This window comes from Chinchilla lanigera, unplaced genomic scaffold (genome assembly GCF_000276665.1).
Source record: "Chinchilla lanigera isolate Chin_1 unplaced genomic scaffold, ChiLan1.0 scaffold00123, whole genome shotgun sequence".
NCBI lineage: Eukaryota > Metazoa > Chordata > Mammalia > Rodentia > Chinchillidae > Chinchilla > Chinchilla lanigera.
Genome location: NW_004955524.1, coordinates 3,708,712 through 3,726,048, shown reverse-complemented (window position 1 = coordinate 3,726,048; position 17,337 = coordinate 3,708,712). Strand labels below are relative to the sequence as shown.

Genomic DNA, 17,337 nt, shown 5'->3' with positions numbered 1-17,337 from the left:
TAGAAGGCAGTGAGGGAGCCCTTGTTGCACACGATGATGATGTGGCCATGTTCAGAGTGAGCGTCTGTGTCAATGTAGGGTGGATTTGTCCCCATCCAGACTTCACAGAGAGTGAGTTGGATCAGGGAGCAGATGGGGATGATGGAGTTTGGTGCCCCTGATACCAGCAGCTGCCTCATCCTTCTGCCTGGAGCAGTTACCTTAAAGGCCAGCACCACAGTAATTGTTTTGGCCAAGACAGAGGAAATGGCCACAGTGAACACGGCTCCAAATGTGGTCTGCTGCAGGATGCAGGTGGCTGTGCTGGGCCGGCCAATGAAGAGCAAGGAGCAGAGGAAGCAGCAGGTGAGGGAGATGAGCAGGGTGTAGCTGAGAGCCCGGTTGTTGGCCTTGACGATGGGAGTGTGTCGGTGCTTCACATAGAGCTGAAGAACCAGAGCTGTGAGAACTGTGAGACTCAGGGCCGTGCTAGCTAGAGCTTTGCCCAAAGAATCTTCATAAGCCAGAAAAGTCACAGCTTTTTGCAGGCAATGGTTTCTCTGAGTATTGGCATACTGATGATCTGGACACTTCACACACTGCTCCATATCTAAGAAAAATTAAATTGTCCCTTGCCTAGGTTTGTTATTTCTTTTTTCCCCCACAGAACCATCGGCAGGAACTCATTGTGCTTGAACTATATTGTCACTTTTTAATTTTTTTTCTTTTTTTCTTTATTTTCTCTTTTTCAGTATTTGAGCAGGTTCAATATGTGGGATTGAACTCGGAAACTTTGCACTGAGATATATTCCCAGCGCTTTTAAATTTCATTATTTTGAGAAAGGATCTGCTGAAATCACTGTGTTGCCAAGGCTGTGTTCTGACTTAAAATCTTGCCTCGGCCTCCTAGAGCCCTGGATTCCAGGCATACATCCCCACACCTCACTTTTCCAGTTCTTTCTAAACAAAATAAAAGAATGGTGTATATATAGAGATTAACTCTTAAATAATATTTGTTATTTATTCTCCTTTTCAATCTGGGATATCCATAAAAACATTCTATTTTTACACAGTAATGCAGGATCTACTTTAGCGAAGCGAAGCATTTACTTCACTTATTTGCTCTAAACAAAGTCTTTATATGATTCCCTAGGTGTTCAATGAGCAACCTCATATTAGGAAACCAACATAATTTGCTAATATCTAGGGAAATACATATAAAGAATCATACTGAATTTCAAGTAATTCTATTATTGAGCCTCTCCATCTACAAACATGTTTTATACAACCACTTGTTTTTTATTGTCAAAGGAGTATGTTAATAATTTAATTCTGGTATCTTTCAAAACCATTATAGGATGTATCACTACATATTTAATGATTTTTAACTGTTATAAAAATTAGTTTCCAAAATTTTATATATGAGTTCCTTATGGTTGAGGTGTGGAAACAGGATTTTTTTCCTAAGAGTATTGTATTGCATAACCAGAAAATCCAATGTAATTGTATTCATTTACATGGATTTTATACTTAAAACTAATAACACTGGAAAATCCTATCATTCATGTTTCTCCCTTTCTAATATAGTTTTGTTTTTCTGTGTTTTCTTCATTGCATTGACCATAATGTAGAGTGTAATGTCTCAGAGAAGTATGATACAGAAAGTTCTTATTTCATTCTTGCTTCCACAAATGGACCACAAATTGTAAGGTGTGCTATAGGATACCATAAATGCCATCTTTGGGGGACAGTTAGAGACTTTTCTCCTACTTCCCATGTGGTAAGAAATACTCTTCTTGTTTCCTTATAAGTCACAGAGGTGTACAGTTTCATTTTATTGCCTCCATTTATTAGCCTCGTTTTTCTTTTCTTTTTTTTTTTTTTTTTTTTTTTCTTTTCTTTTTCTCTGGTACCAGGAACCGAACTCACGACCTTGCGCTTGCCAGGCAGGCGCTTTGCCGCTGAGCTAAATCCCCAGCCCCTTCGTTTTTCTTTTCTCAGGAGCTAGTAGATTTAATTATATTTTATGAACTGTTTTCTCATGGTATACTGCCCCTGAAATATACACCTCAGTTTGAAATAGAATATGTGAATTTAATTTGCAAAGGAAAGTGGACTGTGAATTTTGTTTCTTCTAAGTGCATTTTCAGCTATGAGTAACACCAACTAGCTCCTTTCTTAAAATGAATTGATTTTCCTCTTTTCCTTTTCGCTGAAAGAATGTCAGTATTAATATGTTTTTGAATGCTTATAAATTTCACTGCAAATATTATTAATCAACAAAAATTCGTAGTGAAATATTACACTATGGGCTCCCATCTGTTAATAGACATGGTACTGTAGAGATATTAGTACTATGGAGATTTTTTATTTTTTCTGGGGTCTATTTTGCTAAATTTTTCTGTGATTTTATAGATTTTAAGACATAGGTTGATGTGAAATTACTTATATTTTCGTATGAAAGGTTTTCTATATAACTGTACTAATGGTCAAATTTCTGTCATGGTATTATACTAGCTTTCAATTTTTCTTTCTTCTTGATAAGTTGTACCAGGAGTTGTCCCTGTTTATTACCAGAATCACATTTAATTGTGTTTATTTTCTATCTTAATTTCTTAAAAATTCCTTTCAGACTCTATCCCATTTTTCAATTTCTTTGTGTTCAATTTGCTCTATGTTTTTCTAGTGTTGATGAATATTTGTAATGCAGAACTTCAGCTTTCTTATTTAAATACAGAACAGTACAAAAGTGTATGTAATATAGAATGTATATTTGTCTCAATATAGTTTTAGCTTCAACTCACAGGATTTTCAGTTGCGCATGATTTTAAATTTGCACTTTGATCTATTCTGTACCCTACATATGGTTGAGAATTATACGTACCAGAATCATGTACTGACTGATATTATTGGGTGCATTGTTTTCTATATGTGCAATACAATTTTCTTTTAAAATTGCCATGTCCCCATACTTTATGGGAAATATATATTCAAATTAACTGTAAGTATGATACAGTACATAATTAGTCTTGATGTATTTCAGAGAACGTTTGTTTTTTTGGTTTTTGTGGGTTTTTTTGGTACGAGGAATCAAACTGATGACCTCGCACTTGCTGGGCAGGCACTGTGCCACTGAGCTAAATCCCCAGCCCCGCAGAGAACATTTAAAGTCATACTAATTATGTTTTGAAAGCAAAACTTATATCAGTTTTAAAAGCAAATTCAAAAAGTATTCAGTAGGAATGTGATTCCACATCATGATTTATAAGAAAGTTAAATATTTCCAAACTGGTACTCATGGTATGCAACAGTCTTCAACACTAGATTTCTGTAAATTTTATAGAATATATTTCAATCTTCATTCTCATTTTATCTGTTTTAATAACATGGTATTTTCCTTTAGGATATTAGAATATCCCACGTGTGGTGAATATGTCATTTTGGCTACTTCTGTTAATCCTACCAAGGATTTATGCCACCTCTTTTGATTCTGATATAATACTAATGTTATCACCTCTGCAAAAATACCTCTGATGCCCTCCTGAAATGTAGATATTATCACGTGTCAAGTCCCTTAGTCTGTGTTCATCTCATGCTTGCAGTTCTAGAGCACAGATTCTAATTCATGCCATAGGCTGTCTCCCCACTCACCTATGCATTCTAGGAGAACGGGGACTAAATCCTAGGAACTGAACTGCGCTATGTTATAAGTATGTTGTGTATCAAAGACATTCCCTGTCTCCAATCAAAGTCAGTCTCTCTGAGCACCTGCTTTGCATGAAGAACAGTGTCAGACACTGGAAAATGAACTACACCTGACCCTTGTCTTGACTGTAATCTTGCTATGGTTCCAAAGACTGTAAAGTTAGCTTTAATCCTACTCCATGTTAAACTTCACCATGGAGCTGGAACTTAGAAGCTGTGAGTGAGGGGAAGTGGATTGTCTTGAGAAAATAATGCTTTTAATGGGACTACAAAAATAGATCAGTTTGGCAAGTGAGGTGGTGTATGACTGTTTTCCCAGAGAACTGAGGGGCTGAGACAGGGCTGTTGAAGTTCTGAGGCAGTCTGTGGCAGATTGGTGACATCTGCCTCTAAATAACAAAGAAGCACGGCTGGGGACGTAGATCACTGATAGAGCACATTTTGCTTCAATTCCTAGCAATGCAAACAACAAAACAAAAAAGATGAATAAGAATGGCATAAAAGGACATTGAATTAGAGTGCATTTCGAAGGGGAAAATGTGTTTTCCAACCAGGCAATAGCGCTCAATATAACAAATAATTTGGTAAGTGAAGGAAGAATTTTACCATTAATGTCCTCTAAAAGATTCTTTCCATTTCCTGGATGGATGGAGTGAATATAAAATAAAGTGAGAATGTGTCCACAGGACATGCTCCTACCTGTGCCATTGGAGATCTCATTGTCTGCACAAGGGGTGCAATCAAAACAGCAGGCAGCCTTTCCCTCCTGAGGGCTCTTTCTCAATCCAGGATTGCAGCTCTCACTGCATACGGAGTAGTGAGTCTGAGGAAAAAACGTATGGTGGTAACTTCTTACACATTTACTTCCTTCTTCAGAGCTAGAGGGATAAACTTAATTTGCATATATACATAAGCAAAACTATATAATTGCATGCCAAATTTATTTCATAGTATGAAACATATATTTAAAAATATAATTAGGTAAATGCATTTCTTTCTCAACAGAAAGCTTCTAAACAAATTTTTTTCAAATTGAAAACTTACTCAGTTTGCACATGTGAGCAGTGCAGGAACAAGCTGGGGGCACAAAGCCTACGACAGTGTTTAACTTACTTGTGGCTAAGTGAGTGTGCCATGTTAGGTACAACATACCTCTGTGGTTCCCGTGGCCCACTCGATCATATCCTCAGATAAAGTCATTTTTTGGCCACGGGGAGCATGTGAAGAAAATGTTCCTACTTTAACCTTCAGTCTAAGGCCTTCTGGAAAATTCCAGAAATTGAGAATGTCATACTCTGAATCCAGTTTCCTTCTGTCATCCAAGTTCACTTGGTCTCCAGCAGGATTGTGAAATTGGATGTTCTTCAGAAAGCGATGCAGCTAAAAGAGACACATCATTCTATGTGAGCAGGGCTCCAGAATAAAGACAGAAAATATGGATGAGGGAAAGATCCTAAGTGTCTTTAATCCAATTTACCTAAAGCAGCTTTAACACTGGTATCTGTTAAATTGGAGCACATAAATGTCTAAGGACTAAAATGTCACCCTGTTCAAGAAATGTCAGTCAGTTTCAAAAAAAAATGTTCTATGCGAGCCCGTTTAAATGAGGTTTGCAGTTGTGTTAGGTGAAAACATAACTGTAGAATCAAAGCTTCTAAAGCCCACAACTTCCATTGTCTGTCTGTCTGTCTAGTCCCTCAGCATCTACCAAGAAAATGAGGTCATCAGTATCTGAAGAGTTTGCAGAATTCAATGAAATTTTATTAGGTGCATTGTCATGTTTAATGCCATTTAATTTTGTAAGTGACTACAGATTTTCCAGCTGTCCTTTAAGAAAATCGTGGAACATGTTTACATGGCTAAGGCCTTTACATCCTGTACACAGAAGCAAGGAGCTGGCCTGCTGTTTCCTCCTCCTTGCCAGTGGCTTCTTGATGGAGGATCATTTCAACTCAGCTCAAGAATCACCTCCATTACAATCAGTGTGATACAATGTCCTGTATTTTGTGGATATCATTCCAATATTCTTGGGTGAAACACGAATAACTTGAGAGATACACCTGAGCACAGCATGCCATCCAAAAGAAGACACATTACCTTCCAGGGGGGAAACATCATCACTTCTCCATTTCTCATTGGTGGCCCTTGTACTTCTTCCAAAAGCATCGCATGGAGGGCGTGGGCCACAGCGTACACAGCATTGTATATATTGTAGCTCCCATCACTCATGGCTGTGTCAAAACGATTTGGAGGCAACGAAGCCACAGAGGCATTAGGTGTGCAGTTCTTCAAGGAACAGTTGGGCTCAGAGAATGAGCAATGGAAATTCTTGGACCAATACGTAATGATGTAAGTGTCTTCTGGGTATTTGAAAGGGGTAACTGCCTGGACAAAATTTTTGAAACCTGAAATCTCTTTGTGGTGGTGTGAGAAAACAAGAATCCCATGGAATGGGTCAAGTATGAAATCTCTCCCAGCCAGGTCAGCCTGCCATCGTGAGTTTGTCACCCAGACTTTCCATGTCACTAAGTCTTGCACTATGTTGTAGTTTACATCTTGTGCACTCTCAGTATCAAAGTAAGCAACCACCACATTGACAAATGCTGTTTCTGCAGTCAGGACATCATGCTTCTTTGCAGCTGAGAGATATGACACAGCCACAGTTGAGATCATTCTCACAAAGGCTACACAGACTCTGTTCCTGTCCATCTCGGCTCTTACATTGGAGAGAAACTGGAGACCCTTCTGGCCTTCTGTGATGAGCAGGCCCACCCAGGTCCAGTGGAAATGAAGCATCAAGGACACCATGGCAAGGGCCAAATATGTGTCCTTTGGGGCCACCTGATAGAGAGAAGGATACTGGACACTGTCAGTCAGTGTAGGATCAAAAGCACCAAAGGACACCTAAAAGGGAAAGAAAATTGGAAGAAAACACTGGAGAATGTTGATGGAAAGCACAGTAGTGACCTGAAGTGTACTTAGTAACAATTGGTGGTTGTAGAAGGAGACACATGTTCTTCCCATCCTTCTGAACAGCTCCCTCAGAAGACTTTTTGTTTTAAAAAGTGAATGAATGTACTTAGACATCCCAGAATCGTATTTCTTTCCTTCTTTGACCCAAAATAAAGAAAAAGAAAAGAAATTGTGTGTAACCCACTAAGTGTCAGTGCACAGACCTCCCAGGCTGATTTTTAACCCTTTCTGTTCCTGGTAGTTGAAGCCCCATGGATGCGCTTCCATCATTTCCTGTCCTACCAACCCTCACCTGGGGAAATCTGTAGAGGTCCAGCAGTGGTCCAATCTGACCCAAGGTGCCCCATGACATTTCTGTCAGTACTGCTGCACACTTGCTTTCTCTCCCACACATGTAATTAGGGATCTCGTGTTGTCCCGTGAGCAAAATGAAGGAACTTTCTAGCATCATCCAATGACAGCTAATGAAATTGTGGAACTCATAGCCCAGAGAAATGTTGGGTAAAAGATGAGGATTCCTGTTGATCTCTTCTATGGCAAAAGCGAAGGCCAGGTAGTTCTGGTAGTTGCTGGGCATCAGCCTGCAGAGAGAGCACAGAGGTCCTTGGGGAAAATTCTCAATAATCATCTTCAACCCAGTCCAATACCATTTATGACCTGAATCCGGAGCTTAGTAGCCTTACAAGATTCCCAGAACAGTATCTTCATCATTCTGTTATATTTGTTATACCATTAACATGACCCTGTTATATATATTCATTATAAAATTTGTGTATAGAATTACACTGTGTAGGTCTTTAGAAAATATGGTATTTTTAAATATCCTCACAGTTTGCAAGGAGAAAAGTAATATATTTATTGAAGTATATATAGTATTCAATACTAACAAGCACCATTTCTGTTTAAATGCTTTTTTAAGGAAAAAAATATTTCCTTAATATCATTAAATTTATCCCAAATAAAATTGCTAGCCACACTCATGCATCTGAAGAAGTACCACTGTGATGGATATATTAAACCACTTGATTTAACTATTTGGTAATGTAAATCTGTAGCAGCATATTACACAGCATCTATGAATAAATAAAATTGTATTTGATTACTAAAGATAAAATTAAAGATAAAACTGAAACTCTTTCAAGTTAAAACTTAGATTTTGCTTAAAGAATAAAGCAATGAGGGGGGCTGGGGATTTAGCTCAGCGGCAAAAGCACTTGCCTGGCAAGCGCAAGGTCGTGAGTTCTGTTCCTGGTACAGGAGAAAAACCAAAAAAAAAAAGGATAAAGCAATGAGTTACAGTGAAGATGGGTGAAGATCAGGAATACAAGTTCACCCTCCTTCCAGGGATTCTTAGCACAGAGAGTTTCTCCACCCTTCCTGTCCTGAGAGATTTCTGTTAAGAGGGCTGAACATACTACTGACAAAATGCAATCGCCTTGTATGTATATACAGGATAGATAACACGGTTGTTCTTCTATCTGCTGTTTCTATACTGAAAGAAACTGTCAATGAGTCTTTGGTTGACCAGTATTGCATGTCTATATCTGTTTTCATGAGAAGCCACTCTGAAGATATCAATATGTAATACAACCACCATTGTTAATTCCCTACCACTTTGTTTGTAACTCTGTATTGTCTGTATTGTGCTTGTGATATGTTGTAAAATGTTGTATGTCTGTTAATGTTTCCCTCCTTTTATCCTTAAAATAAAATAAAAAAAAATGCAATCGCCTTTGAATGTTGTGTAATCAGCTTCTTAATTAAGCTGTCTATTGAAAAAAGTGGTCAAAGCAATATTTCTTTGGTAGCATCAGAATTACTTAGTATTTTTCTGGAGTTTCTAAATAGTTAGCCTGATAGGAAAGGAAAAAAGAATTGAAGAGAAAAGCAGGCATTGATATCCCATAAGGAATAAAATTATTCACCTAAGAAAAGAAAATTCTGGTACAAGCACCAAACAACAATTAAATAAATGAGAGTAATGAAAAGATTTCCAATATAAAATTGGTAAGTGAAATTTCTTTGAGGAAAATATATATAGTATAGCAAAAGCCTTAACAAGACTTACCATAGGACAGGTTTTAAAGCCCTAAAATTCTAGTAAAGAGATAAAAGTACTAAAAGGTATATTTCATAGATGTTAATATTTTAAAAATTCTATAAATGTTGCTTCTACTGAAAAAAATTAAAGAGATAATTTTATAGCAATGGCAGATATTACACAAATGCTCTGAAATCTATAAAAGACTTTCAGAACATAAAAGAATCTTGCTATTTAGCAAAAAATAACTAAGGATATAGATGCATCAATGGAACAGATTATAGAAAAGTAACCTATCTGTATCTATCTATCTATCATCTTTTTATCACAAGATTTGTATAAAAATCCACTAAATATCAAATTGTTATTCATACTGAAAAGTAAACTATTGTAAAGTAAACTGAAATTAAGTGGGTATGTCCATTTATCACAAGATATATTCCAGAGGTACTAGATAATTTTTTACAATATAAAAATAATAAACAACACAAATGCATTTTCAACATTATACCAATGTTACTATTATGCATTGCAAATAAGAAAAAGAAAAAGGTAAATGGTGGGTATTTCTTTCCAACCTAGAGGCTCATCTATTTCTGGTTAAACATGATATATATAAAAATATTTACAAGCAAAGCCTAGTAAATCATTTTAAAAATACATGGGCAACAATATTTTCTATTCCTTAACATGCAAAACATTTTTACAAATTAGAAGGCCTTTCCTAAGACAAAAAATTGATTAAGGCTAAGTCATCAAAGAAAATATTCTTAAGGAAATACATACAGTATAATCAATCTAAATGTTAATAAAGTATATGCCCTTATATCAACATGATGCCATTTGTTTAACCTCAATTTAAGCCAGTTGTGCAGTGTAAAGGTTAAGGAAATATTATTTCCCTGAGTGGTTGGTTGAAAATGCCCATTATTTTGTTGCAATATGTAGTTTGATAACATGTATAAGAAAATTTAAACAATATATAATTTTGAGCATGGCCATTTTATATTTTAACATTCTTTAGCTTTAATCAGGAGCATTCCTCTAAGTATCACACATCTGTTGACCTTAAATGACAGAGAAGTGATTAGAAATTTTGGAACATCCCGAAATGGGTGAGAATTGAATTATGATAGACTGAAAAGATATGAATTATGCAGGCATAATAACTATCATATATATAATACTTTGTAAGGAAAATACATTGATAAAAACAATAATGCTACTTTGAGTGTTTATATTTATGTGCAGGAAAAGCAAGATATTATCAAGGCTACAGTATAAATATTATGGCCACTGCATTTGCATATATGAGCAATATGATCCTACAAAATATTAAAATTAGATTATTCAATATAAGGCAGATGTAAAATATATAAATTGCTTATACGTAAACATTTTTATTTCCAAAAATTCTTTCTTTTTTCCTTCTCAGTTTAGCAGGAATGAAAATTGTCTCCTGAGTCCCTAAGCTCTTGTCCCTGGTGGCTACATCAGCCTGGGCATAGCACCTTGGAATTGCGAGTGTGTTTTTGTCAGCCCCAGACAGAGCTCAGGGTGCAGGGCTCTAGATCAGGGCCAACTGCACAGGCAGCCTGATTCTCTGAGCGTATGTGGGGACAGCAGAGGGCAGTAGAGGAGTAGGGAGCTCATCCTCTCCTCCTAGGAACAGAAACAGTTCCTACATCCTTGAACTATTCTTGAAATCTGATGATGCTTCATATCTGACCAGTGCCTCACTCCCCAGTGTACTCAGGTGATGTCTGATCACACGGGGCTCTCTTCAGTGAGAATCCTCTCAGGGGGTTTAGCCAGATGCCCTCCCTGTCCCCCTCCATCCCCTTGGTTAGCCCTAAATGCACATTAGCCTGTTCACCATTCAGAATCCAATTCCCCAAACAAACTACATTTCAGTGGATTATATACTGAGGGTTATGTCCCAAACAAATAAAATCCTTATAATTTTCAATAAGTGACATGAGGGGCTGGGGATACAGCTCAGCAGCACAAGTGCCTGCCTGGCAAGCACAAGGTCCTGAGTTCAATTCCCGGTACCTACCCTGAAAAAAACTGAATAAGTGACATCAGTAATTAATCCTCTCACTAAGGCTTAAGAGATTTTGAGCAAAGTTATGGGAGTCAAACACTCAAAAATACTTGTAATCTGCCATAAACAAGAAACAGTAGCAGGTGCCAGAATCAAACTTTGTCTATTAAGCACATTGGAAACACACATTTTAGAAAATGGTGGAAGAAAAGCACACATTCAGGCTGTAATGACAAATATCTGTCATGCCAGCTGCTCAAGAAGCTTAAGCAGAGGAAATTCTTGAACCCAGGAGCTTGCTTATAGCATTGAGAGCACAGTAAGTCCCTGTCTCAAAAACTATGGAAACACGGGGAAAGTGTCTAGGAATAAAAATATAAGCAATCATCTGGATGCTGTAAGGAGTATGAGATAGGTAGAGACCCCATCTACTGAAGGAAAAAGCCCAAATTCCTTGCTCTGCTGTCCCAGCTCCCAAATAGGCTGTAGCCTTAAAGAGACTACAGTTACCCACAGCTGGTTAATGTAGGGCCCTAGATTCGCAAAGAACAAAAGCCTCTATCACCAAGTTAAAAACAATAAAACAAAGTTTAATAAGCTGTTAACACATACATGATTACAGAGAAGGAAGAGAAAGCACAGAGAAAGTTACATCACCGGGTCAGAAGAGCTTCCACACCTGAAATCCCAATTCCAGTGCTGAGTGGTTCTTTCATATGGTTTTCAGGGTTCTGATTGGGAAGGGTCTGGGCAGAGTGTCCTTGCTACGCACATGATCCCAAAGTCCTCTTACCAGTGAGGCACCTTAAATAACAGTGGAGACAAAGGTGGCCTTGTCCCAACTTTGTTCATGACCAGAAACAGGGAGTCTGTAGTTCCTACGAACTGGCCAAGTACCCAAGGGAACAAACATCTGCATTTTCTAGACAAGTAAGAAAGAAACGCCTTGGGATCTGGCCAGCTAATAGTGAGTTTCTGCTCATATCAGGATGTCCACCAAGCATCCTGGTGTAATCTTTAGAACAGGCTGTGGCACCATGTTATGACCAAGGAAGATCTTTGTGTGTTTAATTTTAACCCCTTCATATGGGCAGCCCCCACAGGAACACTGAGGGTCAGCATCTTCTACAAGATTCAATCAGTCATTGTTCCACTAACATCTTTTCTCACAAAAGCACAAGCCATTTGCTGGAATTCTCTGACTCTTTGGAAAATTCATTATTTAATTATATATTTGGCCTCAGACCTCATAAGACAGTATCTGAATAGAGAAGATACACTCATCTAACTGATGTAGAATCACATTGGTGGGGAAAAGTCTCACATGATTTATTCCTTATTCTGGGCTCACCTTGCAGTGGCAGGAGTCCCGGAGCACCCTAAAGTGTATCTGAAATAGTAGCTGAATGATTACATGAAGAAGTTTCTCCAAACAGAAGGGGTAGAAATATCAGAAGACAATTGGTAAGAATGCAAGGAATTTTATAGTTAGTTTTATAGAGAAATAGAGAAACAGCAAACCCTTCATTTTATTGGGGAATATTTGACAAGAGCCACTGAGCCTCCAATTCAATCTGAGGAGTTGAACTGTGATTAAGAATATCACCTAATACCATGCACTGGCATCTAGGTAGGAGGAAGGTCATGAACCGTGGACAATAGTGAGAATGGTATCTCTCTCAGGTCCCAAGAGTATGCAGAAGTAGCTAAGAACACAAACAAAAAGAACATTCCCTTCTCAAATGCAAAAAGAGAAAGAGAAGACAAGAAAAATTTATACTCAGACCTGTTGTGCACATGGGGGGGGCAGAACAGGTGGCACTAGAGAGAATATTGATGTAATATGGACCTGTAGCCATTATCTATCCTATGTCTGGAAAGAAAATAAATAAATAAAGAAGACACTTACGGAACAAAATAGAATTCTCTAGTAGGCTTTATACCAAAGACACCAGTATAGTACATGAAGAAATAAAGAGACAAAAAACCCCCAATCACCACGTCTCCATCCTTGCGCACACTGGTGCTCCTTCGGTGGAGGCAGGCTTCATTATCAAAAGTGCACACTAAGGCAGGAAGCTGCAGAAGAAGGAAGATAACAATCAAAGGCAACATCTTGGATGCATATGCAAAGCTTTAGGCTGAGGGAAGAGGAAACTTACAGTCTGAGCCAGGTAAATAAATCTGTTATGTGTGTGATTCAGCGCGACATTGCTTCGCACTCAGGTGGACGCTCTGATACCCCAGCTCCTGTCACCACTGCCTGCTCTGTGTCCCTGGAGAAGTGTGCAATCCTTGTCCCCCTGGGCTCTACATCTGAGGTCTGGTGTCCAGGAGAAAAACACAGAAATTATGCTTGAGTACCGTTTTGTCCAAAGGGAGCCACCATAATTTAATCCCGTTCTACTGACAGCAAAATCCCAGGGGCCACTTCCTCTTGGGCAGATTTGCTCCTAAGTCTATGTCAATAAGTCAGTGGTGTAGATGCCATTAGAGATGTTGCTAAACGGCTTCACTAGAGGATTTAATAATAGGGTTCTCCTGAAATAGTCTGAAAAGCCTCAAAGTCAGGCAAAAATCATTGGACATTGTGCCTTCCAAAGTGAAAGATTAAGAGCTATCATCTGACAGGCCTATGGTCAAGAGTTGCAGCCACAGAACTTTCCTTGTGTAGCTGTGTTGTATGTGTAACAGTTACGTGCTGAAACTCACACGTGCTCTCCATTGCTTGGGGTACAAATAATTGCACTACAGCCAAGACACCCAAATTAGTGACTGAACATCAGTGCAGAAATTCAATGCCCTTTTGAGTTGTATAATTTAGCCCACATCCCTGCGGCTTCATTCATTTAAGTATCTTCATTCCATGATTTAATATATTGTCAGAATCCGTTCCTACTCCCACAACCTTGAGTTCCTCCAGGACTTAGGCTTCTGTGAGAAAGTGACTCTGTGTGGTAAACTTCCCTTCTTCCCTCACCCTGAAGCAAAGGAGCCAGGCCAAAAATGACTTCCGTATTTCCCCTTATTCAAAATTTTGAGGAGCAGGGAAGCACAGGCAACATTATAATCCCAAAACTCAGTGGAATTTTCAGGGCATGTAGATTATTCTGAAAATACTGTATTAGATGAATGCATGTCATCTTATGTTTGTGAAGATCTACATCCCCAGCACAAAGTGTGAGCCTCAATGTGCACTTAGACTTCACTTATTGTATAGGTGTCAATATTGGCTTATAAACTGTGACATGTTAGTAAAAGGCAATCTGTTAAAGACTTAGGGAAACATTGACTTTTGTAAGGAAAAACTTTAAAAACTAAAGTATGTACATCATGAGAAATTATTTACTTTCCAGTTTGGAAGATGTTGGCCTCATGTCCTCGTTAGCATTTGAAAAGTTGCTAGTCAAAATAAAGTTGGGCTGTAAGTGTGAAATCTTCAGAGTTCCAAAAATTTTTAAGACACAATGAATTTTTAATAATTTTATAATAACTATATAACAGCATAACATAGTGAATCTATTGGGTTTAATAAATTGTAAAGATATTCTTAAATGAAAGGGTTTATGTCCATTAACCTGGATATTGCAAGTAGTACCCAGTAAAAACACAAACATACTGGAGAATATGGCTGAGTATTTTCTATTTCTTTTCCCTTCCCTCCTTTCCCCTCTTGTATTCCTGCTCCCATTCCCATTTGAATATTTTCTTCCTATTTCCCAGGATCTGTTATATATTTTGTTCTTATTTACCCTTTCAGTTTCTCTCAGTAGAAAAACAGTGTGATATTTAAACGTGTGTCTGATTTATTTCATTTAAGAATATATTGCATTTTTGCCCCTTCCTTCCTTTCCCTCTTCTCCCCTTTCTAGTTCCCCTTTCTTTAGAAAACTTTCCTGCTACTTTACAATACCTTTTATACACTTTGCTCATTATTTACACATTCAGTATCTCATACCAGAGAAATAAGCAATATTTATATGTGAGTTTGATTTATTTCACTTAAGAGAGTATTCTCAAAGTGTATCCATTTACCTAAAAATGTCTCAAGTTTGTCCTTCTTTATGTCTGAGTAGTACTCCATTGTATAAAAAAGCCACATCTTCTTTATTCATTCCTTCCATTTGGGTTGCTTCCAAGATTTAGCTATTACAAACTATGTTGCTATCAAAATGGGTGTGTATATATCGCTGTAGTATCATATATTTAATCCTTCTGGAAGATACTCAGAAAGAGAATGACTGGATCAAATGGAGTTGCTAATCCTAGTTTTCTGAGAAATCTCCACACTGATTTCCACAATGGTTTCACCAGTCTCTACAATGGTTTTACCAGTCTCCACTCCCACCAACAGGGTAGAAGGATTCCTTTTTCACCACATGCCTTCCAGCGTTTGTTATTGGTCGATTTCTTGATGATAGCCATTCTTTCTTGGGTGAGGTGGAATCTCAGCATTGTCTTAATTTGCATCTCTCGAATGACCAGTGACACTGAACAGAACTGAGGACCAATGGAGCCAACTTGAAGATACAAAAACAACACCAAACACAGCCTCATCTTTGAGGCCACATACATTCACTGGAAGAAAGAGAGCCTTTGTAATAAATGGTACTGGAAAAACTCACTTTCCATGTGCCAAAGATTAAACTAGATCCATATCTATCACCACTCACTAAAGTCAAAATGAATCGAAGATCTAAATATTAAAACAGAAAAACTAAATCTGTTGGAAGAAAGAATAGGTAGAATTCTTAAAGACATAGGTATAGGTATAGATTTCATGAACAGTATCCAGATTGTATGGGAAATATTACAAAGAATCAACACTGGGATCTCTTCCTATTTAAATCACCAACAGAATGAAAAGACAATGCACAAAGTGGGGGAAAAAAGCCAGTTGTCCCTCAGACAAAGGACTAATATCTGGAGCATATAAAGAATTTTTAAAAATCCGATCCTCCCAAATTTAAAGACCCAGTCCAAAAATGGGTATCTGAGATGAAGACCCACTTCTCAGAAGAAGAAATAGAAATGGCAAATAAATATATGAAAAAATATCCCACCAATTTTTGATGCATAATTCACACACCCTAAAACTGACTTGTTTAAAAATGAGTGCATCTCTGCTTTTTAATACACTCACTAAGTGGTGGAATCACCACCACCATCTAATTGTAGGACTTTTCATTACTTCCCAAAGGACTCCCTTCTCTGCACCATGTACCCATTGCACATTAACTTTCCATGCAGCTTTTCACCAGTCTTCTGCAACCACCACTCAGTGTTTGAACTGTGGGATTTATCCACTCTGCACATCCCACAGAATTGGTTTCATAAAATACATGGCCTTTTATGTGTGATTTCTTTTACTTAGAGAAATATGTTCCATGGTCACCATTGATTTTGTTTGCCATCAACCCCTTTTTCTTTTTTGATTATTGCAGAGTTATGCAGAGTACATGTTACTACACTCTTTGTGGGTTTCTTTTTTTAATTGAAATTTTGGTAAATTTATTCCTTTAATGAGCAATAAATTCTGACACACCATATGCCAGAGATACAACTTGAGCATGTCATGCTAATTAAAATGAATCAGCCACCAAATGACAAACTCTATATGATAATTTTTGTATGACGTATCTTCAGTGTACAAATCTATGAGAAAAGGAAGTAAACTGGTGGCCGCCAGGGGTTGGAGAAAGGGAAAGAGAAAAGTCTGAGTGTACAAAATGAAAGAGTTCTGGAGATTCACTCCTCACCATCAGTAATGGACACCACATTATTGTACTGCATACACTAGAAAAAAGCATGGCATGACCAACGCACTCTGCTCAGTGCAGTTTGTCAGACTTCTGAAACTTATCTCGGGCCCATCTATACTTCATAGTAAAATTCAGATTTAGAAGAACCCAAGGCAGTTTATAAAGAATGCCCCATCATTTATATCCAATAACCCTTGGTATCTGACAAAGCCCCTCATCTCCCACCACCTCACAAATGATGTCTCCTCAACTTGGCTTGTCTTCCAAAGGAACCTTGTTAGTTGATCTACTCAGAATCAATGTTTCCTCCTGATTCTTCCACTTCACAACTGCCCATCCTCAGACATCCAGCCTGCTGCTCCTTCCATGTAAATTTGCAGTACTCAGGGTACTTTCAGAATCAAGCACAATATCTCTTCCCCCACCAAAACACTTCATTGAGCTGTTCTCTATATCTACCTTACTGTTCTTGAGTAATGTCTGTTTACCATGCATAACCAAATGTTACTGAATGACCTTATTCTATAGATAGTTGTTTTGCGAATTTTTCCTGAAAGTTATATTGGGAAAAGCTATAAAAATACTTCTGGGACAAACACAGCCACCTGCATCTTCCATCAGACCACATTTGGAGTTGTGCTCTCTGTGGCTGATTTCACTGTCTTGGCCAAGGCTATTACTGAGGTGCTGGCCTTCAAGGTAATTACTCTAGGGAGAAGGATGAGGTAGTTGCTGGTACCATTGAATTCCATCATCCCCAACTGCTCCCTGATCCAACTCACTCTCTGTGGAGTCTGGATGGGGACAAATCCACCCTACATTGACACAGA

The 17,337-nt window shown here is 38.0% G+C and overlaps 2 protein-coding genes across 2 annotated transcripts in view; both read right to left on the bottom strand.

Annotated features, from left to right (window-relative positions):
• Positions 1-12,860, bottom strand: part of LOC102014081 (vomeronasal type-2 receptor 116-like) — a 21,743-nt gene extending 8,883 nt beyond the window's left edge. The window contains exons 1-6 of the mRNA XM_013507199.1: positions 12,655-12,860; positions 6,950-7,238; positions 5,782-6,588; positions 4,837-5,064; positions 4,384-4,507; positions 9-589 (exon numbers count right to left, since the gene is read on the bottom strand). Coding sequence (XP_013362653.1) covers positions 9-589; positions 4,384-4,507; positions 4,837-5,064; positions 5,782-6,588; positions 6,950-7,238; positions 12,655-12,860 — 2,235 coding nt within the window. The remainder of the gene's footprint in view (positions 1-8; positions 590-4,383; positions 4,508-4,836; positions 5,065-5,781; positions 6,589-6,949; positions 7,239-12,654) is intronic.
• An 85-nt stretch (positions 12,861-12,945) lies between these two features.
• Positions 12,946-17,337, bottom strand: part of LOC102019949 (vomeronasal type-2 receptor 116-like) — a 69,099-nt gene continuing 64,707 nt past the window's right edge. The window contains exon 10 of the mRNA XM_013507198.1: positions 12,946-13,068. Within this exon, the coding sequence (XP_013362652.1) occupies positions 12,946-13,068 (123 nt within the window). The remainder of the gene's footprint in view (positions 13,069-17,337) is intronic.